Here is a 27,980-nt window from a genome sequence, read left to right as displayed (position 1 = left end):
TCAAACACCTTGTCCGCCGCCACCTTCACCACCTCCTCCTGTATGTTGCACTCCATCTCCATCTCCACCGCCTGCTTGTCCATCACCACCACCACCATCACCACCACCTGCTGCACCCTGTTGTCCATTACCACCTATTACTATTAATATACCAATACCACCAATTCCACCAATTCCATCTCCCTCACCATCGCCACCTCCATCTCCACCGCCATTAGTCTTGACCCCGCTACTTCCATCTCCATCACCGCCACTACCACCGTTGCTAATTCCACCACCTCTTGTCATTCCTCCTCCTTTATCAGAAACACCAACATTTCCATTGCTTACACCTCCTCCTTTTTCCACTAACCAACCAGACATTTCTACTTCACCACCATTTGTGCCTAAATTTATGACACCACAAGATCCATACTCATTTTCACTTTCACCACCACCATCAACACCGGATATTTTGTTTCCTCCTCCCATGGTTCCAGAAAATCCACAACAACCACCATCTTTCACCATGCCAAACCCAACAACACCAAATATTTCTGTTTCTCCTCCAGAGATTCCACAGGAACCACCATCATTTACCATGCCAAATCCAACACCTGATAATTTTCTTTCTCCTCCAGATATTCCACAGGAACCACCATCTTTCGCCATGCCAAACCCAACACCAGATATTCCACAGGAACCACCAGATTTTTCCATGCCAAACCCTACACCAGATATTTCTCTTCCTCCTCCTGAGATTCCTCAGGAACCACCGGTTTTTGCCATGCCAAACCCTACACCAGATATTTCTCTTCCTTCTCCAGAGATTCCTCAGGAACCACCGGTTTTCGCCGAGCCAACACCAGATGTTTTCATGGCGCCACCGGTGGATCCTGAGTTTCCAGGTATCCCACAAGAGCCCGTTCCCGATCCTGATCCTGTGCCATCGGAAGATCAGCCGTCACCATTTCCATGAATGCATTTGTTATCCTTTGAAGCTATATTCATTTCTCTTATTAGGACTTAGCTTGCACTACTACTTTGCACAAAGTAAACCTCGTAAAATATATTAGGTTTGTTCGTTTTTGTTTTGATCGTCTTTTTTTTTTCTATCAATGAAAAAAGTTTCTTAATACTACTAGTACAAATATTTATGCAACTTCTCACTAATTTTGAATACTGAATTAGTTTATTTAACATATTGAGTGGTCAACTTAGAACAAAGAAGGCCAAAAGAACATTTTAGTTTATCAATAATCAAGATACATACCATACGGCCAAAGACTTCACTTGTAAAATGATACAAAAAAAAATAAAATAAAATGAACTAAGTAAAAATTACAACAAAATCAAATAACTTTGTTTGGTTGGCGATAGATTTCATATATGGTTTTGGTTCCACATGTATATGGCATAGCAAAGTCCAAGTCATTCTCATTGTCCGAGCAAGACAAGTAAGTCATAAATCTTGATATTCATGGATGGACCACAACACTTGTTCAAACCTAAGATTCAAATAACCCAAAGATTTTAAAGAATAATCAGTCCTAAGATTCAGTTTTTTTAAAAAATAATTTTTAACCATTTTATTTACTTTATAGTTAAATTCTCTCAAAAACTCGAGGGTTAATAAGAAACAATAAAAAAATTTCAATGATCAACTTGCATTTTTGTTTTTTCAGAATATTTTAAGAAAATATTACTCCTATATATATTTAAAATAATTACACATGATAAAAAACAATATACCAACCGTGCATCGTTGATGAGTAATTCCCATTCCTCTCCGCATTCTATGAACGAACCATTATTGACGGTGACAGGTGCTTGATAGGAATGGTAGATTGGGGAATTAGTTGAAAAAGACCAAATTACCCTCCCAGAAACACTGTTCACTAGTGAAACAGTTCCATCTAAGGATGCTGACAGTGGTGTACAAGTTAATTTCCTATATGTCACATTAAAAAAAAATAGTTTCAGAAAATATTTATTTATTATTTTAAAAAATAAAATAAAACAAATATTAACGAGAATTGGGATAGGATACGATTTTACAAAAAAAAAAACTAACCGTGGAAAAGATATATGAGGGATGATGAACAAGAATACCAAGGAGATTAATTATATTGATAGTGTAGCAAATGAGTAAACATAATATTTCATCTTAGTATTTTTATGCATTTTATTTTTGAGACTATCTCTAATAATAATGTAGTACCTATTAAGTACTTATGATACTAATTAGCTACTACCATTAGAATACCACCAATTTGAGTACCTATTAGTAAGGTTGTCAGAACCGGACCGGTCATCGAACCGGTAAGCTCACCGGTTCAAGGTTCAATTGGTCGGACCGGGTTCAATCGGGGTCGAACCGTTTTTAATTAAATATATATTTTAATTAATATATAAATAAAAATATATGAATAATTGCTCAATATTTCATAATTTCACACATTAAAAAGATAAAATATCACAAGTCAAAATAAAATAAAATTTATAATTCAAACCAAATGAAAAATGGATGAAAAACAAAAAATTTTCCTATTCCTACGACGTCGTTATTTTGTTTCATATTATTATTTTTTTAAAAAAAGTTAAAACGACGTCGTTTTGCCCTATTTTTTTTTAAAAAAAATAAAAAATCTGCAAAACTGCTTGAACCGCACGATCGGTTCACCGGTTCGTTCCGGTTCGACCCCGGTTCACACGGTTTTTTGCCGGTCGGTTTCCTATCCGTTTTTTGCTCAAAACCGAACCGTTTTCATAACCGGTTCACGGTCCGACCGGTCCGACCGTCCGGTCCGGTCCGGTTTTGATAACCTTGCTATTAGGTACCACTTCTAAAATAAGAACTCTCTCCTCTTGAACCCACTTTATTTTATATATTCAATTTGAATTAATGAATATTTATAAAAAAAACACATTTTTTTTTGGTACATCACAAAAGCACAATTTTTGAAATTATGTAATGTTATTTTAAATTATTTTTTAATTGTGTAATTCTTAAAATTATGTAATGTTATTTTAAATTATTTTTTAATTGTGTAATTCTTAAAATTTGGCAATATTATTTTAAATTAATTTTGAATTTTAATTATTTTTTCGAATTATAAAAAAAAATAGTACTTACTAATTTTGTAATTTTATCATTCAATCAATTTATATTATAAAATAGATAATTAAATAATAAGTTATTGTAATAATGTGAGGTTATTGATGAGACCCATTTTAGAACTTTTTAAGAAGTGCTCCATCGGAGGGGTTGAGTACCTATTATGTACTATTATTAAAAAATAATAAATTACTGATGTGTCCATGTGAGACTCATTTAAGTACTCAAAGTTGGAGTGCTCCATTTTGGATGCTCCGAGGTGAAGGTTGTGTTGCTTGAAGAGTTTGAAGTTCCAATATTGAGATTGTAGTATAAATATTTTTGTTTTGAGATTGTGTTATGATTCAAAATAACATATGAGAAAATACACTTGGTATAACATAATTGATTGAGGTAAATTGACACATGGCTAGGTTTGTGCATAAATAGTGACATGAGGATCAATAATTGCGATGAAGAATCAGATGAAAGTCTCTACCTCTCTCCCTTTGGTACTCTCTAGTAGAGTAATGATTAAGTCTTGATCTTCTTCTATCTTTTCCTTAATCTTCAACTATCAATTTTACTTTTATATTCAATAATCAATTTGCAATTATCCATATTTTATATTACCAATTTTGAGAACCCTTACAGACGGTTGATTATTTACGTATTTATATTTATCTTCAAGAATATGTTTTTTAAATTGAAACTTCCCAATTCAATTATTTTCATTGTGAATTTGAGATTTTAAAGTTATAAGATAATAATTGGTAAAGACAGATACATGTAATATCCAACAGATGACGAGTTCAACTCCAGTACACCTATTGATAGGCTGATTTACGAAAGAGATTTAAAATAAAATAAAATTTGATCTTATTCTTAGTAAAAAAAAATGTTGATCTTATTCAAATTTTATTTTAATCTTAATCTTAATGAAATTTTAAATAAAAAAAATCTAATATGAATCAAATCTTTGCAAATTTATTGGAATGTTCTGTTTAGACAATACAATGCGGATCTTCATGATAAATGTTATGGCATAACACCACCGAGTTTCATATTCCATAAAAAATAAAGGAAAAAGATATTTATCGCGAAGGAATTTTCACGAAGGTTTCCCGAATTATGTGTCAAAGCAATTTTTTTAGCTTTTCAGTGCATACAACAACACATATACATTTTAATAGTTACTCTTTCTCTCTCTAAATGAGACATATCTCCATCTCTCATGTATATTCTGCAAAAACACAGTGATTAATATTTATGTTCAGCAAACACCATTTTTCTCTCCCTTTTCATGTCTTCTCTTCTTCACTTTGTCTCTTGATTCCCTTCCATACCTCTAATTTTTTTTGTTTGTTCATTTTGTTGGTTCCCTTCAATTATCTGCATTTTATTACGAGAGTTGTGTTTTGCTTTTTATAGAGTTGCGTTTGCTTGTGGGTTGGATAGCAAGTTTTGGGTAGGGGAAGTAGTTCTTTAGATTTAGTGGGAAGGAATACTATATTAAATAAGTGGAGAATAACGATTATGAATGATTTGTCAAAAACAATAAGTGAAATGAAAATAACAAAGAGTTGTAACAAGAGCATTCGTGAAATTTCGTGAAATATTGGTTCGCTATATATAGCATAGCTCAAAAATAAAACATCACCATGTAACCAAATAAAAAACTAAAAACATCAACAACAATGGCTACAGCACAGGAACTGTATTTACCAGAAGATTGTTGGGAATCTATATTCAAAATATTCTTCAACGAATGCGGTGAGCACAACCGATATTTACCGTCTCTCTCCGTCCTCTCAAAACAGTTTCTCTCAGTAACCGGCCGTTTTCAATCCTCTCTTGTAATCTTTGATCAAACCCTCCCTTTCCTTCCCAGCCTCCTCCAAAGATTCATCAACCTCACCTCCCTCAACCTCGCACACATCACACGTGACCGTGACGCGCTTCTCACTCAAATCTCATGTTTTACCTTGCAAGTCAAGTCACTTAATCTTTCTAACCACGCTAGCATTCCCGCAAATGGGTTGCAAGTTTTCTCTCAAAAGATTACAACTTTGACCTCTCTCATTTGTTCCAACATTGGTCATATCAAGAAATCTGACCTTTATCTCATTGCCGAAGGTTTTCCTTTACTTGAAGAACTTGACCTAAGTTTACCCAAAGATATTGATTTCTACGATGATTTTGACATAAATGCTATTACATTAGCACTCCCTAAGCTCCGCAAGGTTAATTTATCCGGTAATTATTATATTAACGACTTATCAATTTTTTATGTTTGCAGAAACTGCGAATTTCTTGAGGAGGTTGTGATGTTTAATTGCAAAAACTTAACTGATATTGGCATTGCTTCTGCTATCCGCGAGAGACCAAATTTGATGTCTTTTTCCATTAATTTATCGGAAGCAATGAGCACCAGTATGGAATTGATGGATTCTCTACAGAGTTTGGAGCGTTTGAGTTGTCTTGATTTGTCGTTTTCGTATATATCGGATCAATTACTCTCATCTCTTGCAGACAAATGTATAAATTTGAGGCGACTCATGCTAAGACGTTGTACTGGCTATAGTCATACTGGAATCTGTAACTTGTTATCTATGTCTGGTTTTCTACAACATTTGGATCTTCAAAATGCCATGTTTCTAAATGACTACCGTGTTGCTGTGTTTTCTAAGTTTCTTTTTAATTTGGTATCAATAAACCTTAGTCATTGTAGGAGACTCACAGAATCAACATTATTTGAACTTGTTGAAAACTGTCCTTCACTAGATGAGATAAGAATGGAATACACATGTATTGGAAAATTCGGCGTAGAGAAGCTTAGCTCTTCGACTGATTTTGCTCATATGAAAATGAAGTCTCTCCATTTGGCTTACAATCCATTTTTGAACGATGAAACCATCAAATGGTTTACTTCAATCTGCCCAAATTTGGAGGTGCTTGATGTGAGCAATTGTAGTTGCATATCTGAAGGTATTGTTGAAGTTTTAAGATGTTGTAAAATTATGCATTTGAATTTAAGTTCTTGTGAAAACGTGAACCTACATGCCATGAACTTCCAAGTTCCTATGTTGGAAGTGTTGAACTTGTCATATACAAGAACTGATGATAAAACACTCGATGCGATCTCAAAGAGTTGCTCAGGGCTACTACAATTGGAATTGGAAAGATGTTATAGTATCACAGGGAAGGGAGTGAAGCAAGTGGTAGAAAAGTGCACAAGACTGAAAGAGATAAATTTGCGGTATTGTTGCAAAGTATCTGTTGGTGTTGGTTTATGGATGGGGATGGTATTGTCAAGTCCATCATTGAGAAAGATTAGGACTCCCCCTCATTTTTTTCCTAATCATAGGAAGTGGAAACCCTTATTGAATCATGGATGCTTTCTTTATTAGTGTATTCTGAAAAGTGCTAAAATAATTATTTGTAATTTTATCTTTATTATTACAATATTTCAATCTTTATTTGTCCCTAAATTTAATTTTTCATTTTTATAACAGACATTAGTTTGACATATATCCTCTGTTGTTTATTGAGTGTTCTTTCTAACAATATTATTAGACATTAGTTTGACATATATGCTCTCTTATATGGCTTTGGCTGATTTCCTGATCGTACTTTTGGTTTAGAATATATCGTTTCACAACATTTACTTTTCTATTCGATGTTGTGTGATTTCTAACTCACACAAGACACACCGACAACTCCAACTCTTATACAAAACAATCAACGCTTTGTTGTTTTTCATTTTCTGTAATCATCCACTTCGGATAGCTGTCAGCGATGAAACTTCTATACACGCAACTATTATGGCTAATGTCACAACTCACAACTACTCCACCACGCAAAGTTACTTGAAAGTTTTTCCTCCCTCATTCTCACGAGTCATGATTCATCAATGTACTGATACAAGTATGTGATGTCTGACAAGAACTTGCTTAACATGTAATCTCCAAATTAATTAATGTCTTCTTTAATTTTCTTAAAAACATGTCTTGCATATCTCATACAGTTGTGGTTTAGGGATTATCTACTTTAGGTATTAAAATCGTAAGGGATTCATGCTAGTGAAAAAAAAGGGAGAGGCAACATTCCTTACATGGCCTTCTGCTTCGACAATGTCAACATTTTCATAACTCTCTCTATCCCTAGAAACTCTTGAATTTCATGCATATACGGGTATGTATTTCGCAGAAAAAAGGAGGTCCAGTTTAAAATGACTCAAAATTTCATGCATATGATTATGACTGTCGTGGTTTACAAAACCTCTAATATTCCAATAAACGATGGAAAAATCTTTGAAACTAAATCTTTGAAACTCATCATGATAACAATAGTAGGAGAAATAAAGGACACTAAACCTCAAGTTATTGGCGTTTCGGCCACCATCCCCGTCACAATCACCATCCTCTATCTCCTTTCCATGTTAGCACGTGTCCTTAAAAGTTCCGGTGGTTCTGTGTCTTCCACAAACTGGATTCTATTGGGGCTAATTGCAATGGCAGGCATGGCATTTTTATCCCAAAAGAGAGCTCATACACTTGGAATTGAATCCTCTCACCACTTTTTCCTATGGCTTGGACTTGAGAGCTTTTCTTCAGCCGCGCGATAACTTTTTCTAATGATCATGCACGAGCAAGATTCACACCCATAGTCACATAATTTGCTTTAATTCACTTTAATGGGTCTGTCTAGCCCATTATTTTCGGCAGGATGAGTTGAGATTTTGAACTCGCCGCTAATAGTTGGCCTGTCTCGCCTATTCTGCTAGAAAAACAGAACGGTGACGGGGTGGGGCCAGTTGTTCCGTCGGGCCTAATAGCATTGAATGATTCTCTACGGAGTTTGAAGCGTTTGAGTTGTCTTGAATTGTCGTTTTCGTATATCACGAATCAATTACTTGCATCTCTTGCAGACAAAGCACTAAATTTGAGAAGACTTGTGTTAAGACGTTGTACCGGCTATAGTTATACTGGAATCTTGTACTTGTTATCTAGGTCTCGTTTTTTACAACATTTGGATCTTCAAAATGCGATGTTTTTAAATGACCACCGTGTTGCTGAGTTGTCTAAGCATCTTTTTAGTTTGGCATCAATAAACCTTAGTCACTGTAGGGAACTCACAGAATCAACCTTATTTGCACTTGTTGAAAACTGTCCTTTCCTAGATGAGATAAGAATGGAAGACACATATATTGGAAACCCGTGCTTTCACACGGGATGCACGTTTAGCTCTCGGACGGTTTCTGCTCATATGGAAATGAAGTCTCTCTATTTGGCTAACAATACACTTTTGAACGATGCAATCATCAAATTGTTTGCTTCAATCTGCCTAAATTTGCAGCTGCTTGATGTGAACAATTGCAGTTGCATATCTGATGAAGGTATTGTTGAAGTCTTAAGAAGTTGTAAAATTGTGCATTTGAATTTAAGTTCTTGCCCAAAAGTGAACCTACATCGGTTGAACTTCCAAGTTCCTACATTGGAGGTGTTAAAATTGTCAATGACAAGAATTGATTATAGAACACTCTATGCGATCTCAAAGAGTTGCTCAGGGTTACAACAATTGAATTTGGAAGAGTGTCTTCTTGTCACAGCTAAGGGAGTGAAGAAAGTGATAGAAAACTGCACACGATTGAAAGAGATAAATTTGCGTTATTGTCGCAACACGGCTGCTGATGTTGATATATGGTTAGCGATGGCATTGTCAAGGCCATCCTTGCGAAAGATTATGGCTCCCTCTCATTTTTGTCCTCGCGACACCAAGTGGAAACCCTTATTGGATCATGGATGCTTTCTTTCTCCCTAAATTTCATTTTTCATTTTTATGACATATTTTTAGCATGCTTGTTACAAATTTGTTTATTTCAAAAGAATAAGAAATTTAGTTAGTGCATCTATTTTAGTTAGTGAATTGGTTGATATTTGTCAGTGTTGTTTCATGCAAAATCAATTTATATTCTGCTAAGAAGTTTATATGCTGCTGCTAGTGCTCTGATTACGGATTTGGAGACTTTTTGCTTTTGGTTTAGAATATATCGTTTCACAACATTTACTTTTCTATTCAAAGTTGTGTGGTTTCTCGATTTGGATCCTCAGCCGCAAAATTCTCTGCTGCCCTTGCCGCATCATTCTTGAATGGTGCAGCAGGGGGCAGCACAAAATTTTTAGCTGAGGATCCAAATCGGTGATCGATAACTCACACTTGATTCACCGACAACTCTAACGCTTATACAAAACAATCAATGCTTTGTTGTTTTTCATATTTTGTAATCATTCACCTTTTATAACTGTCAACAATGAAACTTCTCTATATGATTGTAACCATAAAAGATTATGCAAACAAATTTTTTTTTATTGGTTTTGCCAACAATGAGGTGTTGGGTTTGTGTCTAGGTTAGATTTTCTCCGGTTCTTGAGCCGAATACTGAATAAAAAAAATTGTTAAAATTTTTTAACCCCAAATCAATATATAATAAAAAAACTCATTGTTTTTTTTGGTTACAAGGCTAATCAAAACAAAACAAAAAACAAAAAGAAAAAAGAAAAGGGAACTATTCTCTAAGGTAGAAAGTTCCAGTCGCGTCGCTTCGAAGAATGTCAAAGAAACCTTCTGGGGGAGATGCATGAATCGTGAGATCAGAATCTGAAGAGGCTCCAAGCTTGGCTAAGAAATCCGCACAATTGTTTCCCTCTCTGAGAGTGTGGCAAAGGGTAATGTTCCTTTGAGATATCAACTCTTTGATGTCTTGAATCAACACAGCATAAACATGATATTTGATATTGGGACCTTTAAGGAGGTTGATGCAGTGGAGAGAATCGGAGTAGCAAACTAACTCATCAATAGACATATTTTTCGCCAAAGTGAGGCCCTGATAGATGGCAAATAACTCTGCGAGTAAAATGTCTGAGGATCAAAGAGAGCTTCCATAACAAACCAAAGAGGGAAAGAGCGGAAGAGAGAAAAAGACTAAGTGACCATATCCTCCTCATTGTGCTTGGGAGTTTCACAAATAATTTCACAATTTTCAAATTTATCATCTCCATTGTCATCATTAGGTTTCGCATGAGCAAGGTGGACATCTTGTTTGTCGTTATTTGTATGAGGAACGGGCTGTAATATGTAACTAGGGTCAAATTCAATCCTAATTTTAATCCAAATTAAATCTAAGTAAATCCTTCTGTAAAACAAAAATAGCTGGTCTTTCAAAATAAGATTCAGAACACAGCTGGTCTTTGAGTCACGTCCAGCTAAGCAAATCAGACCTTAATAAAAACTTTCCTAAAATGGTTGATCATCTTTAGGAAATAAACGATGTGCTGAATCATTCCATTAAGTCTTGATAAGAACATATCTTCACTAATAAAGTCTTGATCAGATCAAATCTTGATATACACGTTTGTAGAGTGAATTTCCATATATAGCAGATACGTGTAATAAATGCGCGAGATTTGGGCAATCCGACTGTCGTACCCAAACATGTTTAAAATTTGGTCCAACATCTTTTGTACCCAACATGTTGAAACATTTGGTCCAACATGTATATTTGTTTTAGCAAAATGAGACCAACACACAAATATCCAACAGGTTGTGCCCAACAATGAGGTGTTGGGTTTGTGTCTAGGTTAGACTTTCTCCGGTGCTTGAGCCGGATACCGAATAAAAAAAATTGTTAAAAATTTTTAACGCCAAAACAATACATAATAAAAAAAGTCATTGTTTTGAAAGTTAAAACAAACTCACCCTAATTTTAATCCAAATTAAATCTAAGTAAATCCTTCTGTAAAACAAAAACAGAACACTGCTATAATTTAGGAGAATTTGTTTCATAGATATGCTTTGATTTATCCTATCACCATGATAGACAAATTTATAGGATTCTGTTTTTTTGGTTTATATATAGTAGAGGAACTTTATGAATGAGTTACATATAACAAAACAATGGCAATAGTAGAAGAACTGTATTTACCAGAAGAGTGTTGGGAATGTATATTCAAAATATCCCTCCAAAAATACGGCGACCATAGCTTAAACTCTCTATCTGTCGTCTCGAAACAGTTTCTCTCTATAACCGACCGTCTTAAATTCTCTCTCACAATCTCTAACCAAACCCTTCCTTCCCTTCCTCGCCTCCTTCAAAGATTCACCAACCTCACTTCCCTTGACCTGTCGCACTTCAGGGTCAACTGTGACGTGATTCTCACGCAATTATCTTGTTTTCCCTTACAAATCAAATCACTTAATCTCTCTTACCGCGGGACCATTCCTTCAAATGGGTTGCAAATTTTCTCTCAAAAGATTACAACTTTGACCTCTCTCATTTGTTCCAACATTGGTTTTTTCTATATATCTGACCTGTATCTCATTGCTAACAGTTTTCCTTTACTTGAAGAACTTGACTTAAGTTTACCTAAAATTGAAGTTATTAAATCTTATGATTATTTTGATATAAATTCTATTACATTAGCACTCCCTAAACTCCGCAAGGTTAATCTCTCTGGTTGTTATTATATTACCAACTCATCACTTTTTCATCTCTGCAAAAACTGTAAGTTTCTTGAAGAGGTTGTGATGTTTGATTGCAAAAATTTAACTGGTATTGGCATTGCTTCTGCTATCCGTGAGAGACCAAATTTGAGATCTTTCTCCATTACTTTATCAGAAGCGATCATTAGTATGGAATTGATTGATTCTCTACGGAGTTTGAAGCATTTGAGTTGTCTTGATTGGTCGTTTTCGTATATCTCAGATCAATTACTCTTGTATCTTGCAGATAAAGGTCTAAATTTGAGGAGACTTGTGCTCAGAGGTTGTAGCGGCTATAGTTATATGGGAATCTGTTACTTCTTGTCTAACTCTGATTTTCTTCAGCATTTGGATCTTCAACATGCTATGTTTCTAAATGATCAAACCATCAAATTGTTTGCTTCAATCTGCCCAAATTTGCAGCTACTTGACTTGAGTCATTGTAGATGCATATCTGAAGGCATAGTTGAAGTTTTAAGATGTTGTGAAATTATACATTTGAATTTAAGTTATTGTAAAAAAGTGAACCTAAGTGGGATGAACTTCCAAGTTCCTAAATTGGAGGTGTTGAACTTGTCATTTACAAGAATAGATGATAAAACACTCAATGCGATCTCAAAGAGTTGCTCAGGGCTACTACAATTGGAATTGGAAAGATGTTATAATATCACAGGGAAGGGAGTGAAGCAAGTGGTAGAAAAGTGCACACGACTGAAAGAGATAAATTTGCTGCATTGTCGCAAAGTGTCTGCTGATGTTGATTTTTGGACGGCGATGGTATTGTTGAGGCCTTCATTGAGAAAGATTATACCTCCCTCTGATTTTCGACCTAGTAACAGCAAGCGGAAACCCTTATTTGGTCGTGGATGCTTTCGTTGTTAGTATTCTGAATGTGATAAAGGAATTATTTAAAATTTTATCTTTATTAATATAAACTTTCAATCTTTATTATATTTGTCCCTAAATTTCATTTCTCATTATGAGAGACAGTAGTTTGACAAATATACTGTCTTCTCTTGTTTATTAAGTGTTCTATCTTGCAGTAATATTAGATATTATTATTTGAATCTTACTTGGTAGGGTACTTATAGTATGGATATATATACTCTTATTCTCAACCAAATCTCGTGTCGTGATAGCGAGAAATTGAATAAAAAAGACAGATGAATAACATAAAAAATGGTTTTAATATTAATATGAAAACAATGTTATTTTAGGCATTAGTTAAAGTATTAGAGCACCCACATCCATGACACTCATGCTACACTGACAATAACTTACATGTGACAAATACCATCCGCGATATTTTAACTAGCATTATGCAGTTAATTAATATGCATTTTTAGTAAGAATTCAGGGCTTGCTCTTATGCTTCGTTTCTTGGCATAAGAATACCGGTTATGGATCATATGCAGAGTATTAGTCGAACAAAATATTTGCACGAGGATCCTCATCCTTCCTGTAGCAACCATCATATTCCTGTATATGTATTTTTAGTAAGAATTTGATGAGAAACAAGCTGCTTGCATTAGTAGTTGACTGTAAAGTTGGCACTATAACAAGAGTAGGACAAATGCTTACCACACCAAGCCCAGTTCTCTTCGCGAAATTCAGGGCCTGCTCTTATGCTTATGTCTTTAATCACAGGAAGTATATTAGGTGAACAAAAGATTTGCACGCGGCTCCTCATCCTCCCTATAGCTACAATCATATCCCGGCTGTCGACACTAGGAAATCTCAACAATATCTTGATTCATATCCCGCAAATTTTTCCTCCCTCATTCGCATGAGTCATGAGTCAACAATATCTTGATTCAAGTATTTGATATCTCCAGAACTTGCTTAACAAGTAATCTCCATATCAAATAATGTCTTTAGTTTTCTTAAAAACATGTCTTGCATATCTCATACAAGTCTTGACATTATTAATCTCAAGAAGTGGATTTGTCTATTAAATATGTAACTGTCAACAATAACATTTAAATATGAAACTGCATTCTATATGATCCGGATATCACCTCTCTGCAGAGCAAAATGTCCCACCATTGGACAGTGTCCCACCGTTGGACACAATACCCGACTGTTGGGTATTACTCCGTAGAGTTTTAGGTTCGATACCCCACCATTGAGTACTATTTCGAACCACACCGACACCAATGCATGAATGAAAGCGCTTCCCTCGATCAGTCACACCAGAGATTCCTCGTCTGAGTATCCAATTTATTTGAAACCTCTTTAAATCCACTGATAAGATTAACACCTTTGGTAATACAACCTAATTTATTTACTTAAGATATTAATCATAAGCATAAACAAATAGAAGTCGTATAATAACCTCACAACAACCATACTAGCAACAACAATAACAATAATAATACATATTCCAAGTAGGAAAGCGCGTGGAGTACCTTACCTTTAAAACATCAATTCTTAACTTTTAACGTAACGGTATTCCCTTTTAAAAAAAATAAACAACGGTCTTCATTCCTCTACGTCTATACCTTCAGAAAATAATAACTACTAACTCAGCAGAGTTGGACATGTTGAAGGAAGAGCTTAGAGTCGATTTGAGCTGGACATGCCGAAGGTGAAGCTCATGGTCCAGCAGATTACGTTCATCCTAAAAGACCAAACTGGAGTTGAGCGTGTACTGAATGGTCAAGTTTGTTGAGCTCGTCTTGATGGACAAAATCAGTGTTAAGCTCGTCCAGAAGGACCAAGTTAGTTTAGCCTTTCTTAATGGCTACGTTAATACAGAGTGTGACCCGGGTTGTTAAGGTTAACATAGTAGAGGCCTGTGACAACTAATGAAAAAGGAAGAGAAAATTATTTAGGAATAATGTACAAACATAAACACAAAAGTTAGTAATTAATAAATTCCATTTTTTCCGAAAAATTCAAGAAATATACTCATGTATGAATTGTTGGACCTAATTTTACAACATAAATGAATAATGTTTTAGTTCTTGTTTTAGTCCTACCCATTTGTCCCGACGCCCGCTATAATGTGGGGCGGTTGTTTTTTGGGTTGAAAACCCCCGCAAATTGGTAAAAATATTTTAAAAAAATAAAATCAAATACTGCCACTATGTTATAGGCAAATTTATAGGATTGTTCTGTTTTAGTTTAGAAAGTGCAATGAAGATCTTAATCATAAATATAATTTAAGGAATATTTTTCTTGTTTCTCTCTCTCTCTCTCTCTCTCTCTCTCTCTCTCTCTCTCTCTCTCTCTCTCTCTCTATATTTCCTATATATATACGGAGTATAATATTTTAGGTTATGGCATCACACCAGTTGAGTATCACATAAAAATAAAAAAACAACAATGGCTACAAGAGAGGAACTTTATTTACCAGACGACTGTTGGGAATCTATATTGAAGATATTCCTTAACGACTGTGACAACAACCGCTGTTTTTTACCATCTCTCTCCGTCGTCTCGAAACAGTTTCTCTCTGTAACAGACAGTTGTAAATTATCTCTCACAATCTCTGACCAAACCCTCCCTTTACTTCCTCGACTCTTCCAAAGATTCACCAAACTCACTTCCCTCGACCTCACGGGCATCACAGGTGACCAAGACGCGCTTCTCACTCAAATCTCTTGTTTCCCCTTACAAGTCAAATCACTTAGTGTCTCTAGTAATGACCAGTGGACCATTCCCGCAAACGGCTTGCGAATTTTCTCCCAAAAGATTACAACTTTGACCTCTCTTGTTTGTTCCAACATTTTTTTAATCAGTAAGTCTGACCTTTATCTCGTTGCTGACAGTTTTCCTTTACTTGAAGAACTTGAACTAGCTATAAAAGTTGATTCCTATGATGATTCTGAGATGTGTGGTATTACATTAGCACTCCCTAAGCTCCGCAAGGTTAATCTCTCTGGTAGTTATCATATTTACGACTCATCGCTTTTACATCTTTGCAAAAACTGTGAGTTTCTTGAGGAGGTTGTGATGTTTGATTGCAAAAACTTAACTGCTATCGGCATTGCTTCTGCTATCCGCGAGAGACCAAATTTGAGATCTTTCTACTTTACTTTATCAGAAGCAATGAACATTGGTATGGAAATGAATGATTCTCTACGGAGTATGAAGCGTCTGAGTTGTCTTGATTTGTCGTTTTCGTGTATCTCAGATCAATTACTCTTATCTCTGGGAAACAAAGGTGTATATTTGAGAAGACTTGTGCTAAGACATTGTACCGGCTATAGTTATACTGGAATCTTGTACTTGTTATCTATGTCTTGTTTTTTACAACATTTGGATCTTGAAAATGCTACGTTTCTAAGTGACTGCCGTGTTGCTAAGTTGTGTAAGTATCTTTTTAGTTTGGTATCAATAAACCTTAGTCATTGTATGCAACTCACAGAATCAACCTTATTTGCACTTGTTAAAAACTGTCCTTTCCTAGGTGAGATAAGAATGGAATACACAGATATTGGAAAATTCGGTGTAGAGAAGTTTAGCTCTTCGACGGATTTTACTCATATGGAAATGAAGTCTCTCCATTTGGCTAACAATTCATTTTTGAACGATGAAACCCTAAAATGGTTTGCTTCTATCTTCCCAAATTTGCAGCTGCTTGATGTGAATAAATGTCATTGCATATCTGATGAAGGTATTGTTGAAGTTTTAAGAAGTTGTAAAATTGTGCATTTAAATTTAAGTTCTTGTGAAAACGTGAACCTACATGCCATGAACTTCCAAGTTCCTATGTTGGAGGTGTTGAACTTGTCATATACAAGAACTGATGATAAAACACTCGATGCGATCTCAAAGAGTTGCTCAGGGTTACTACATTTGGATTTGGAAGAGTGTATTAATGTCTCAGATATGGGAGTGAAGCAAGTGATAGAAAACTGCACACGACTGAAAGAGATAAATTTGCGTTATTGTGGCAACATGGCTGCTGATGTTGATATATGGTTAGCGATGGTATTGTCAAGGCCGTCATTGCGAAAGATTAAAGCTCCCTCTCATTTTTATCCTCAGATCTACACCAAGTGGAAACCCTTATTGGATCATGGATGCTTTCTTTGTCCCTAAATTTCATTTTTCATTTTTATGACAGATATTTTTAGTATGCTTGTTACAAATTTATGGAGATTTGGCTTTTAAATGTTTATTTCGAAAGAATAAGAAATTTAATTAATGCATCTATTTTAGTTAGTGAATTGGTTAATATTTGTCAGTATTGTTTCATGTAAAATCAATTAACTTTTATATGGCTAACGTTGCTACTACTCCACCGCACAACATTACTCGAAATTTTTTCGTCCCTCATTCTCATGAGTCATGACTCAACAATTTCTTGATACAAGTATTTGATTTCTCACAAGAACTTAGCTTGCTTAACAGGCAATCTCCATATTAATTAATGTCTTCTTTAGTTTTCTTAAAAACATGTCTTAAAAGTATTGATATCAAGAACTGGATTTGCCTATAAAAATAAGAAACTGTCAACAATAATATTTAAATTAAGAGGTGGTGCCAAACAATTGTTCATACCTAAGAGGTTTGAATACTTAGCCACAATCATTTTGCATTTTACCTAACACACACAGAAAAACATCTTACAATCATTTAACCACAATTTTTTGCATTTTAATGTACTATTACTATATATTGTCCAAGTAAAATTTTACTGCTCAAGTTCTGTGGTTCAATGTGAAGTAGATTTTATCTTTGTTATCTGGTTTATATTTTATCCGATGAAGTGTAGCTTCTTTCAGCTCTATGACTTAGGGCCTGTTTGATTCTCTTTTCAAAAATAGATTTTTAGTTTTTAAAAATTGAAAACTAAAAAACTTGATTGATAATTCAATTTTACAAAAGTGTTTTCAATTGTTTTTGTCTGTATATCATATTTTTTGTCTCCGGTGACCTCAATGCATGCTCAAAATCTCCCGATTCCCATTGAACCTCAGATCACTCAATCTCTCCAACCAACTCACCATTCTTGTTAAAGGGTTGCGAGCTTTCTCTTGAAAGATAACAACTTTAACCTCTCTGACTTGTTCCAACATTGCTTCTCTCCATAGTACTGATATGTTTGTCATCGCCGAGTAACCTCTCTGACTTGTTCCAACATTGCTTCTCTCCACAGTAACTTCCTCAGCCGAATAAAGGCTCTCTCACTGGGACTTTCAAATCTCCGTAAGATTAATCTCTCTAGTCATAAGTCATATCCCGCTTTGATGTTAATTAACCACTGGGGAAGGGGCTCAGTAATTCAAAGTTCGATTGCAAAGTAAGTAAAATTTGACCAAAAATTATTCTCACCAGGAAGTAACATGAACATTTTGTTTGCCTAAAACTTGATGTTCTATTGCAGTCTCATTCATCTTAATATGTTTTGTAACTGCTTGATTTTCCAAAATGCATGCAAATTACATGAAGTTGGCTTAAGAGATTAGCAGAAAAAAAGGTTCTTTACAAGATATAGAGACTATTAGTTTAGTGGTATTGCTGATACTATTGATTCATTCATTCAATAAAAAAGTTTGACGTTATTCCTATAATATTTAAATTCAAATGTTTTGTTACTAGTTTTGAGTTAAATATATTTTTGGTCCTATAAAATGGGGACTTTCTAAATTTAGTCATTATTTATTTTTTATTAAATTTTTAGGTTTATAAAAAATTTCTTGCACATAGTTTTTAACCCTAAAGAGTGTCGATAGCGGTTAGTAATCTCCGCAAGAGAATACATAGGGCAACCAAAGACGAGTTCAAATTAATTTTAAAATAATCCAAATCAAGTCTAAATAAATCCTTCCGTAAAAATAAAAAAAAAAATTTGAAACGATCACTATAATTCAGGAAAATCTGTTGTTTGATTTACCCTGTATCATGGTTATAGGCACGAATTATAGGATATTCTGTTTTAGTTTAGAATATATAATTCGGATTTTCCTCACACCGCGGAGTATCACACTCTTGAGTCTTGACTGATGCAGTCCGCAGTTTAAAACCTTGGTCTTGACTTTATGAATAATAACAAAACAATGGCAATAGTAGAAGAACTGTATTATTTACCAGAAGAATGTTGGGAACATATATTGAAAATATTCCTCAAGGAATGCGGCTACCACAGCCGTTACTTGCAATCTCCATCCGTCGTCTCGAAACAGTTTCTCTCTGTAACAGACCATTGTACATCCTCTCTTACAATCTTTAACCAAACCCTCCCTTTCCTTCCTCGACTCTTCCAAAGATTCACCAACCTCACCTCCCTCGACCTCAGTCACTTCACGGGTAACCGTGACGTGCTTCTAACCAACATCTCTCGTTTCGGCTTACAAGTCAAATCACTTAATCTCTCTAACCACTGCTACATTCCCGTATATGGTTTACATGTTTTCTCTCAACAAATTACAACTTTGACCTCTCTAATTTGTTCAGGCATTTATTCCTTCCGTAAGTCTGATCTTTTCCTTATTGCTGATTGTTTTCCTTTTCTTGAAGAACTTGACCTAAGTTCAAGTTCTTCTGAATATTATAGTTTCTATGAAGATTTTGATATAAATGCTGTTTCATTAGCACTCCCTAAGCTCCGCAAGGTTAATTTCTCAGGTAGCAATTATATTAAGGACTCATCACTTTTTCATCTTTGTAAAAATTGTGAGTTTCTTGAAGAGGTTGTGATGTTTAATTGCAAACACTTAACTCATTTTGGCATTGCTTCTGCTATCCGTGAAAGACCATATTTGAGGTCTCTCTGCACTAATTTACCAAGAATACTGAACATCGATATGGAGTTGATCGATTCTCTACGGAGTTTGAAGTGTTTGAGCGTCCTTGATTTGTCATGTTCATTTATCTCGGATCAATTGCTCTCATCTCTTGCAGATGAAGGACTACCTTTGAGGAGACTCGTGCTAAGAGATTGTGGCGGCTATAGTTATACTGGAATCTTAGACTTGTTATCTAAGTCTCCTCGTTTTCTACAGCATTTGGATCTTCAACATGCTATGTTTCTAAATGATCAACTTGTTGCTGAGTTGTCTAAGTATCTTTTATCTTTGGTATCTATAAACCTTCGTTATTGTAGTAAACTCACAGAATCAACATTATTTGTACTTGTTGAAACATGTCCTTTCCTAGATGAGATAAGAATGGAATACACACATATTGGAAAATCCTGTGTAGACAAGTATAGTTCTTTTAGGGATTCTGTTGTAAACCGTCGAATGAAAATGAAGTCTCTCCATTTGGGTTACAATCAATATTTGAACAATGAAACCATCAAATTCTTTGCTTCAATCTTCCCAAATTTGCAGCTGATTGATGTGAGCGAATGTCATTGCATATCTGATGATGGTATAGTTGAAGTTTTAAGATGTTGTCAAATTATGCATTTGAATTTAACTTCTTGTCAAAAAGTGAACCTACTTGCGATGAACTTCCAAGTTCCTAAATTGGAGGTGTTGAACTTGTCATTTACAAGAATTGACGATAAAACACTTGATGCGATCTCAAAGAGTTGCACAGGGCTATTACAATTGGATTTGAAAAGATGTTATAATATCACAGGGAAGGGAGTGAAGCAAGTGGTAGAAAACTGCACACAGCTGAGAGAGATAAATTTGCAGCATTGTTGCAAAGTGTCTTCTGATGTTGATTTTCAGACGGCGATGGTATTGTTGAGGCCATCATTGAGAAAGATTATACCTCCCTATGATTTTCGTCCTAGTAACAGCAAGTGGAAACCCTTATTTGGTCGTGGATGCTTTCGTTTTTAGTATTCTGAATGTGATAAAGGAATTTTTTTTATCTTCATTATTACAAACTTTTCAATCTTTAGTTTGACATATAAACTCTCTTGTTTATTAAGTGTTCTATTTGGCATTATTATTACATATCATTCTTTGTCACTTCAGTAAGTGACTATAATTAAAAAGTTCTTTCAATTTAAGCATTTATGTTACAAGACTAATAGAAATAACATTTTTTTAATGGAAGAATTATAGAAATAACTTTTTGTTAGCCTAAGACTTGATGTTCTTCTTTGTTAAGCTAATCAAGTTTAACGCATTGACAAGTCCGAATTTAAATAACACATTATAAGTTTAAAAGTACTCACAAATCCATTCCAATGTCTCTTTTTTTTCACTGTGAATGGCAGGAAATCAAATTATGCAGAGAAAAAGTATCATGAAGGGCATAATCATAAAATATGATTACACATAATTATGATACCAATACCAAATACATTTCTTAGGCTAAACTCCAAATCTGGTATGGACACTGATAATCAAACACCACTTTCACATGACCAAAAATCTTATTAGATGTAATTATCATTGCGATTAAAATTATAACGCATTTTATCTAGCATTATACAGTATATAAATATGCAGCGTAGTCGAACAAAAAATTTGCACGCAGATCCTCATCCTCCCTACAGGTACAATCATATTCCCGGCTTCTGACACCAGGAAAATGCTAACAGATCCCTGCTTGTATCCATCTACATTAATCAGTAAACAACATAGTTGATTTTTCCACAATATTCAGCAACCTATACAAGTATGGTAGGGCAGCCGTGCCCCAATCCAAGTCATACACCATATCAAGGTCCCTGAAAAACTCCGAGAACACTTCATTAACGTATATGGTGCTTTTGTAAGAGAAAATTGCGAAGCACCAACAAAAAAAAGAGATTCCCTCAAGCTGGGACAACGTACATTCTATGCATATTTGTGCGCTTCTATTCTTTCAAAACTTTATTGTCAGCCTCCTCAAGGTCACAATCTTGTATGGTGCAACAGACGATCATTGATGAGCAAATGTTGTAGACATGACACATCATTTAGTGTCACTATCATCTCACCAACCCCGAGAGATGAAAGTTACTAGTCTCATACTGTCACCTATTTGAAAATTCCGACAGCAACCCATAATTAATGAGTGCGTAGATGGTGGTGGCAAGTTTTGACAATCCACTCTCTCCATAAGTAAACCATGTTCTAAAATAGCACAAAGCCAAGATAAGTAGAGGAATTTGGCATTATGGAATTGATTATGCTTTAGTGCATTTTGATAATCCGAAAACTCAAGCCTCGGCAGAACCTTGATCACAAGTCCATCCGGAAACTCTAATCTCCAATTTTCATTACTCAAAGCTCGATCTAGTCTTTCGAAAATTCTCTGTCCCCCCTTATACAAAGTCCCTCTCCATTTAAACTTAAAAGTAGTTTTTCAACAATTTGAACTTCGAAAAAATTCTTTTAGCAAATACAACATTCACCGACAAAGTTAAGAGAATTCGATAGTCAATTGCAATATTAAAATAAAAATACACGACTTTAACAAACTCAAAAATTTCAATTTTTGACATAAACACATTTGACATACACGTTTGCAACACTTTCAATTCAGAAAAAAGACAATCTATATCAACATTTGACAAATCTTTAAGAGAAAAAGTTGTGTTAAAAATTGTGCAAGAATTTTTTAATTCATCATTATTGAATGATTTCAACATTTTTCAACAAATAAAAATCCAAAAATATTTTCAAATACTTCTAACCGCTCAAATCTAATTTTTAATGAAATTATTGTGATATCAACAAGCACACAAAAATAATTGACTTTAAAAAATTTATCGGATGATTGTATTAGCATCGGTGAACCATGTTGTAAAATAAATAAAAATAATAAATTAAAAAATATACTTTAATAGAAATATAAAATAAGAGAATAAAAAAGTTGCAGAGATTAAAGTGAAAAGAAGAAATATTAAAATACTTAGTTAAAAAAAAAAAATTAATATACATCCCTTCCTCCCAAATGTGCCTAACCAACCACACGCTCCTAGAGATGACAATTTGACTCATACCCAATAGATATCCTAAAAAATACCCACAATAGATAGGGTAAAAACTCGTATTTTGGATGCGGATAAGGACACCTCAATTCAGGGTGTCAATTTTGGTATAAAAAATGGTTACAACTCTCTCTCAAATCATAGTTGCATTGTGCCCTACCAAGTTAAATCTCAATTACTACTTAGAGAAATGTTATTTCAACACAATATTCTAACAAAAATATAACAAAGTTTCACTTTATGCTTTTTTTAATATTTTTTGAACATCTCGATAATTATGTTGTGAGTGGAGAAAAATTGTGTCGTATTTTTGTCCGGTGTTTTTGTGTTCATATAACACTACTCTTACTATTTATTACTTAACCAGATTCCATTTGGTTAAAAAGAAAAATCAAAATTGGAAGAATAAATTTAAACTAAGATTTATTATAAAAAATATTCAAACTAAGATTTAGTCTAAAATTTTGGTATTTTCTTTCCACTTACGGTTCTTTATTCTAAACCAAATGAGAGTGAAAAAAATATTAACAAGTAAAATAGATAAGCGAAAAGGGCAAGTTCTACCTTGAAAGAGTGAGATAAATGGAACACGGTGCACCACTTGTCAATAACACTGTATTAAAAATTATTTTGATGTGTTATTGAAAACCATTAAAATAAAGATGACTATTTAATAAAAATGCATAAACGTTAATTTTAATGGGTGTGATATCAAATGATGTTAGTAAAGAAGATTCATAAAATTGAAGTTGAAGCAATCGTCTTCTTCAACCTCTCTCACACACACAACAATGGCAGCACCACAATCAGATTTACGTTTACCTCACGAGTGCTGGGAATTAATCTTCAAATTCCTCCTCATCAACGACGCCGGCGACGCCGAACGCAACCACCGCTACTTCGAATCACTCTCCCTCGTATCCAAACAGTTTCTCTCCATAACCAACCATCTCCGATTCTCTCTCACAATCTGCGATCCAACTCTCCCTTTCCTCCCTCACCTCTTTCAAAGATTCCCAAATCTCACCTCTCTTAACCTCACGCGCTTCGAAGGTGACATCGACGCGCTTCTCACCCAAATCTCAACTTTCCCATTACACCTCAAATCACTCAAAATCTCAAACAAATCCAACATTCCTGCAAATGGGTTGCGAGAATTCTCCAAAAAGATTACATCTTTGACCTCTCTCACTTGTTCCCACATTGGTAAAATCCGTTCCCATGACCTAGTTCTTATCTCTGATTGTTTTCCTTTGCTTCAAGAACTTGACCTTAGTAACCCTAGAAAAGTTCCTTCTGAGCTGAATTCCAAGTTTTTCGTGCTTCCCAAGCTTCGTAAAATTAATCTCTCTGGTCATTATTATATGAATGACTCATTGTTTTTGCACTTGTGTAAGAATTGTGAGTTTCTTGAAGAGATTGTAATGTTGAACTGTAGCTTTTGCCAAGAAGGTGTTGCTTTTGCCTTCCGCGAAAGACCGGGTTTGAGATCTCTTTCGTTTGGATGGAGATCATTCATTCAAAATGATGATTGCTCACAATATATTGACTCGTTGGTGAGTTTGAAAGGCTTAACTTGTTTTAATTTGTCGGGTTCATTTATATCAGATGAAACGCTTTTAGCTATTGCAAATAATGGTCTTCCTATAAGGAGGCTTGTCCTTCAACTTTGCTTTGGATATAGTTATGTTGGCCTGATTAACTTAGTGTCTAAGTGTCGTTTTCTTCAATATTTGGATCTTGACGGTGCTCATTTTTTGAATGATGGGCATATCCTTGAGTTGTCTCGGTTTCTTGGTGATTTGGTGTCTATTAACATTAGTAGATGTCATAGCCTCACAAGTTTAGCCTTGTTTGCACTCCTTAGGAACTGTGCTAAACTTAATGAGGTCAGAATGGAACACACGAGTATTGGGAAAATGAGTGTAGAAAATTCTTCTAACTTGATGAATTTTGTTGTATATCCTCATTTGAAGTCTCTCTATTTAGGCTTCAACACATGGTTGAGGAATGACGGCATCAATATGTTTGCTTCCGTTTTCCCCAATTTACAGATCTTGGGTTTGAGCTATTCCAATGGCATATTTGAAGAAGGTATTGGTCAAGTTCTAATGAAATGTAGTAAGATTAGACATTTGACCTTAGCCTACAGTTCAGGACAGAAACTACCTAAAATGAAGTTTAATGTTTCCATGTTAGAGGTGTTGAATTTGGCACATACAGGAGTTGATGATGAAACACTCCATATGATCTCAAAGAGTTGCTTTGGGCTACTGCAACTTGACTTGAGAGATTGTCATGATGTCACAGAGAAGGGAGTGATGCAAGTCATAGAAAATTGCACACAATTGCGAGAGATAAATTTGTCCAATTGTGGTAAAGTGAGTGCTGGTGCTGTTGACTCGATGGTATTTATGAGGCCGTCATTGAGAAAGATAACACCTCCACCTGGTTTTTGTTGTAGTGATAGCAAGCGGAAACTCTTATTGCGTCATGGATGTCTTGTTTGCTAGTATGTTGGAAATGATCTACCGAAGCTTGACCTCTGAAAAGTATGTAAGAAATTTATGTTTTAGGAGATACTTCTACTTTATTTCTTTGAAAATGGCAACTTAGATTTGTTGTATTGATTATTATTATCACTCTATGCATCATGATTGCCTAGTAATTGTGTATGGTAGGATATTTATATAATGTGCAATGTAGTAATGCAACTAATTAGGTGTTATCCAATGTTTTAAATTGCATTGTTTTTCTACGCTTTCCCTTGAATTGTGTCACCTGGATTTGATTCTTGTGTCATACTTATTGCAGCCGTCACTTGGCAACATAGGTTTTGCACACTTGCTCTAGCACACACTGTTCTTTGTTGTTACTTCTATGAGTTTACCATAGGTCATATTAACTTTCAATAATCTACTTTATGTTATTTCCTTTTGGACAAAACCTATAAACATTAACCTTTTACTGTTCCTGCTTATCCCCAGTTACAATATTACCTTGGGTGTCATTGATAGGACTCGATCTCCTATATTATGCTTATCAGTCATGTTCCATGTCAGATCAGCAGCCAGGGTTTTATTACCCGTCTGTTTTCTTTAATACAATAGAATTTTTTGTTGTAGTATGATATATATTTAAGAGGGTGAGTGGTAGTGTGGACATGCTGGATTTTGTAGGATATATGTGGATGTGGTAGTCTTCTTTGGTTGGAATTGCAAAGATAACAATTATTAGTCGAACTTTATTTGTATTTTGATTCAGTTTTCAATCTGTGAATAGGCATATGAAATTGATAGTTTGCCAATGTATGCTTTCTAATTGTCCATTTTTTCCAACGTACACTTGATTGTTTGCCATTTATTGTTCAATTGTGCAGAATGTTCCATCAAGATTGAAATTTGACATCTTTAATGAAAATTAGTCACGTGTTCTATTTGGCATTATTATTACATATCATTCTTTGTCACTTCAGTAAGTGACTTAAATAGTGTTGAATCCACATTAGTTAAAATGTATTAGAAAATTGCTGTCATAATCTATGAGGGATGGTTCTTGTAGGTTTCTTTTGTTATCTGTTGGCAAAATTTTTGTCATGCTTTTTCTCCTTTGTTATCTCTGCTGTCCACAAAAGTTCAATCTTTGGACTCAATATATAAAACAATCATATGTCATTGTGTGTGAGATAAAAGCATCAATTTGTGTCGAAGAAGTCATGACCAATTCGGTGTACTTTGCGTTGTTGCAGTTTAGATTCTGATTAATCCTTGTTGTTGCTGGTTTTAATTCTGATTATTGGGGTCTCTCATTTATACTATATTTGTAGCCATTTATTTCTTGCTGGTGTGGTGATGTTTAAGTATGCTACTGATCTAACTTGGTACAGTTTTGTTCATATTATTATTATAGTCTGTTATTGGAGGTTTTCAATAATCTATTTTATGAACTAAATTGAAATTTGACTCCTTTGACATGAGGGCAGGGGTTCAAAATCAACCGGAAGAAGTTGAAATTATATCTCATACTTTACTCCCTAGCTTCAAGGGTTTGGTAAAAACAGAGAACAGAAACTACACAACCATTTTAATTTTTAATGCATTTTGTGTAACAAGTTGGAATATAAGTTTCAGGCTAAAAGTCAATTGTAGAGGCAAAAATTCAAAATTGTAGTTAAAGAATTTCAAAAGTGAAACCAAACTTGAAGGTACGGATTCCACACAATATCTGAGTTAACTCCCGTAACTGATTAGAAAAAATGAACGGTCGATATCTTAAACGGTATGAAATATCAAAATATATATTGCATAACTGAAGCCATTAGATTATAGATCACTGACCTAGAGTAACTGTGTTGAAAATTTTAGATATTTCAAAAGTTTAAAGTATGATAATTATTCTTGTACTAATTTTAATTAATTTTATTTGAAAAGCCAATCTTAATTTTGACGGAATATTCATGTTTTATAACTACTTCCCTATAGTCTACCTAATTAATAGCAACTTCTATCCCTAATTCTGCTGATCGTGCACTTTCACTTATCAACATATTTTCCTTAAACTCATAGGATTACCTAAAACTAAGTTTGCTGAACCTTTGCTAACAAATTTTTCTTGACTTATCCTTTTTATCAGGAACATAACAAGTGAGAGACACTAAAGTAGAAACTATTTTACTCTACTTTTACGTGAAACCTTTTTGAAAGATGAGACGAGAGCTTACTTCACAAGTATAGAAATAACCAAGCGCTTATCTTCGAGAAGAACCGGTTGTTTTTCAACCTCTCATAGAACAATGGCAGCAGAATCAGAATTAGGTTTATCTGATGACTGTTGGGAATCTATCTTTAAATTCCTCATCCACGATGACGGCGTAGATGACGATTGTAACAACCACTGCTATTTGGAGTCTCTCTCCTTTGTCTCCAAACAGTTCCTCTCCATCACCAACCGACTTCGATTCTCTCTCACTATCATTGATCCAACCCTCCCTCACCTCCTCACAAGATTCCCAAAACTCACCTCCCTTAACCTCACACGCTTCCTAACCCTAATCTCCACTTTTCCATTATGCCTCAAATTCCTCAAACTGTCTAACCATTCCAAATTCCCCGAAAATGGGTTGTGAGCTATCTCCAAAAAGATTACATCTTTAACTTCTCTCACTTGTTCCATTCCTTCACTCGTTTATAATTTTTTAATAACAGTATCTAATAAGCACTCAACCTCTCCAACCTCAGCACCTCTTAAAAAATTCTAAACAGGTCCCACAAATAACTTCACATGAGTACTAAACACTTAGATGTGTTGTGCTCCAATGGTAGTACCTAATAAGTATCATGAGTACCTAATAGGTACTACACCATTGGAGATGGTCTTAGTTCTTATCTGGGATTGTTTCCCTTTGCTAGAAGAACTTGACATTAGTTACCCTAAAAGAACTCTTGGTGTTGTAATAAAATCCAAGTATTTGGAGCTTTCCTAAGCTTCGCAAGGTTAATCTCTCTGGTTATAGCTATATAAATGCCTCAG

The 27,980-nt window shown here is 34.7% G+C and overlaps 7 protein-coding genes across 8 annotated transcripts; 6 read left to right on the top strand and 1 right to left on the bottom strand.

The window, feature by feature from the left end:
• Window positions 1-651, bottom strand: LOC123921978 (glycine-rich cell wall structural protein 1-like). Its single transcript, XM_045974730.1, has one exon. It carries the CDS (start codon window positions 649-651, stop codon window positions 1-3), a length of 651 nt encoding a protein of 216 aa, XP_045830686.1.
• LOC123921977 (fibronectin-binding protein A-like) lies at window positions 650-958 on the top strand. Its single transcript, XM_045974729.1, has one exon. It carries the CDS (start codon window positions 650-652, stop codon window positions 956-958), a length of 309 nt encoding a protein of 102 aa, XP_045830685.1.
• Window positions 959-4,773: 3,815 nt separating this feature from the next.
• LOC123921976 (F-box/LRR-repeat protein 3-like) lies at window positions 4,774-8,899 on the top strand. The gene is made up of 2 exons (XM_045974728.1): window positions 4,774-6,381; window positions 7,871-8,899. Exons 1-2 carry the CDS (start codon window positions 4,774-4,776, stop codon window positions 8,897-8,899), a joined length of 2,637 nt encoding a protein of 878 aa, XP_045830684.1.
• Window positions 8,900-11,032: 2,133 nt separating this feature from the next.
• LOC123921975 (F-box/LRR-repeat protein 3-like) lies at window positions 11,033-12,499 on the top strand. Its single transcript, XM_045974726.1, has 2 exons — window positions 11,033-11,920; window positions 12,041-12,499. The coding sequence occupies exons 1-2, from the start codon at window positions 11,033-11,035 to the stop codon at window positions 12,497-12,499; spliced, it is 1,347 nt and encodes a 448-aa protein (XP_045830682.1).
• Window positions 12,500-14,944: 2,445 nt separating this feature from the next.
• On the top strand, window positions 14,945-16,666 carry LOC123921974 (F-box/LRR-repeat protein 3-like). The gene is made up of 2 exons (XM_045974725.1): window positions 14,945-15,835; window positions 16,199-16,666. The coding sequence occupies exons 1-2, from the start codon at window positions 14,945-14,947 to the stop codon at window positions 16,664-16,666; spliced, it is 1,359 nt and encodes a 452-aa protein (XP_045830681.1).
• Window positions 16,667-18,627: 1,961 nt separating this feature from the next.
• On the top strand, window positions 18,628-20,364 carry LOC123921973 (dynein regulatory complex subunit 6-like). The gene has a single exon (XM_045974724.1). It carries the CDS (start codon window positions 18,628-18,630, stop codon window positions 20,362-20,364), a length of 1,737 nt encoding a protein of 578 aa, XP_045830680.1.
• A 2,787-nt stretch (window positions 20,365-23,151) lies between these two features.
• On the top strand, window positions 23,152-26,919 carry LOC123921496 (F-box/LRR-repeat protein 3-like). Of its 2 annotated transcripts, none has more exons than XM_045974071.1 (2): window positions 23,152-25,003; window positions 25,831-26,415. In XM_045974071.1, the coding sequence occupies exon 1, from the start codon at window positions 23,243-23,245 to the stop codon at window positions 24,962-24,964; it is 1,722 nt and encodes a 573-aa protein (XP_045830027.1). In that variant the 5' UTR covers window positions 23,152-23,242; the 3' UTR covers window positions 24,965-25,003; window positions 25,831-26,415. The 2 variants fall into 2 exon arrangements, with proteins under 2 accessions (XP_045830027.1, XP_045830026.1); XM_045974070.1 differs by lacking the exon at window positions 25,831-26,415 and adding an exon at window positions 26,434-26,919 and having other exon boundaries at window positions 23,165-25,003.
• Window positions 26,920-27,980: the final 1,061 nt, after the last annotated feature.

Source organism: Trifolium pratense, linkage group LG4 (assembly GCF_020283565.1).
Source record: "Trifolium pratense cultivar HEN17-A07 linkage group LG4, ARS_RC_1.1, whole genome shotgun sequence".
NCBI classification, from domain to species: domain Eukaryota; kingdom Viridiplantae; phylum Streptophyta; class Magnoliopsida; order Fabales; family Fabaceae; genus Trifolium; species Trifolium pratense.
The sequence above is the reverse complement of the archived record's forward strand: the minus strand, read 5'-3'. Positions and strand labels throughout refer to the sequence as shown.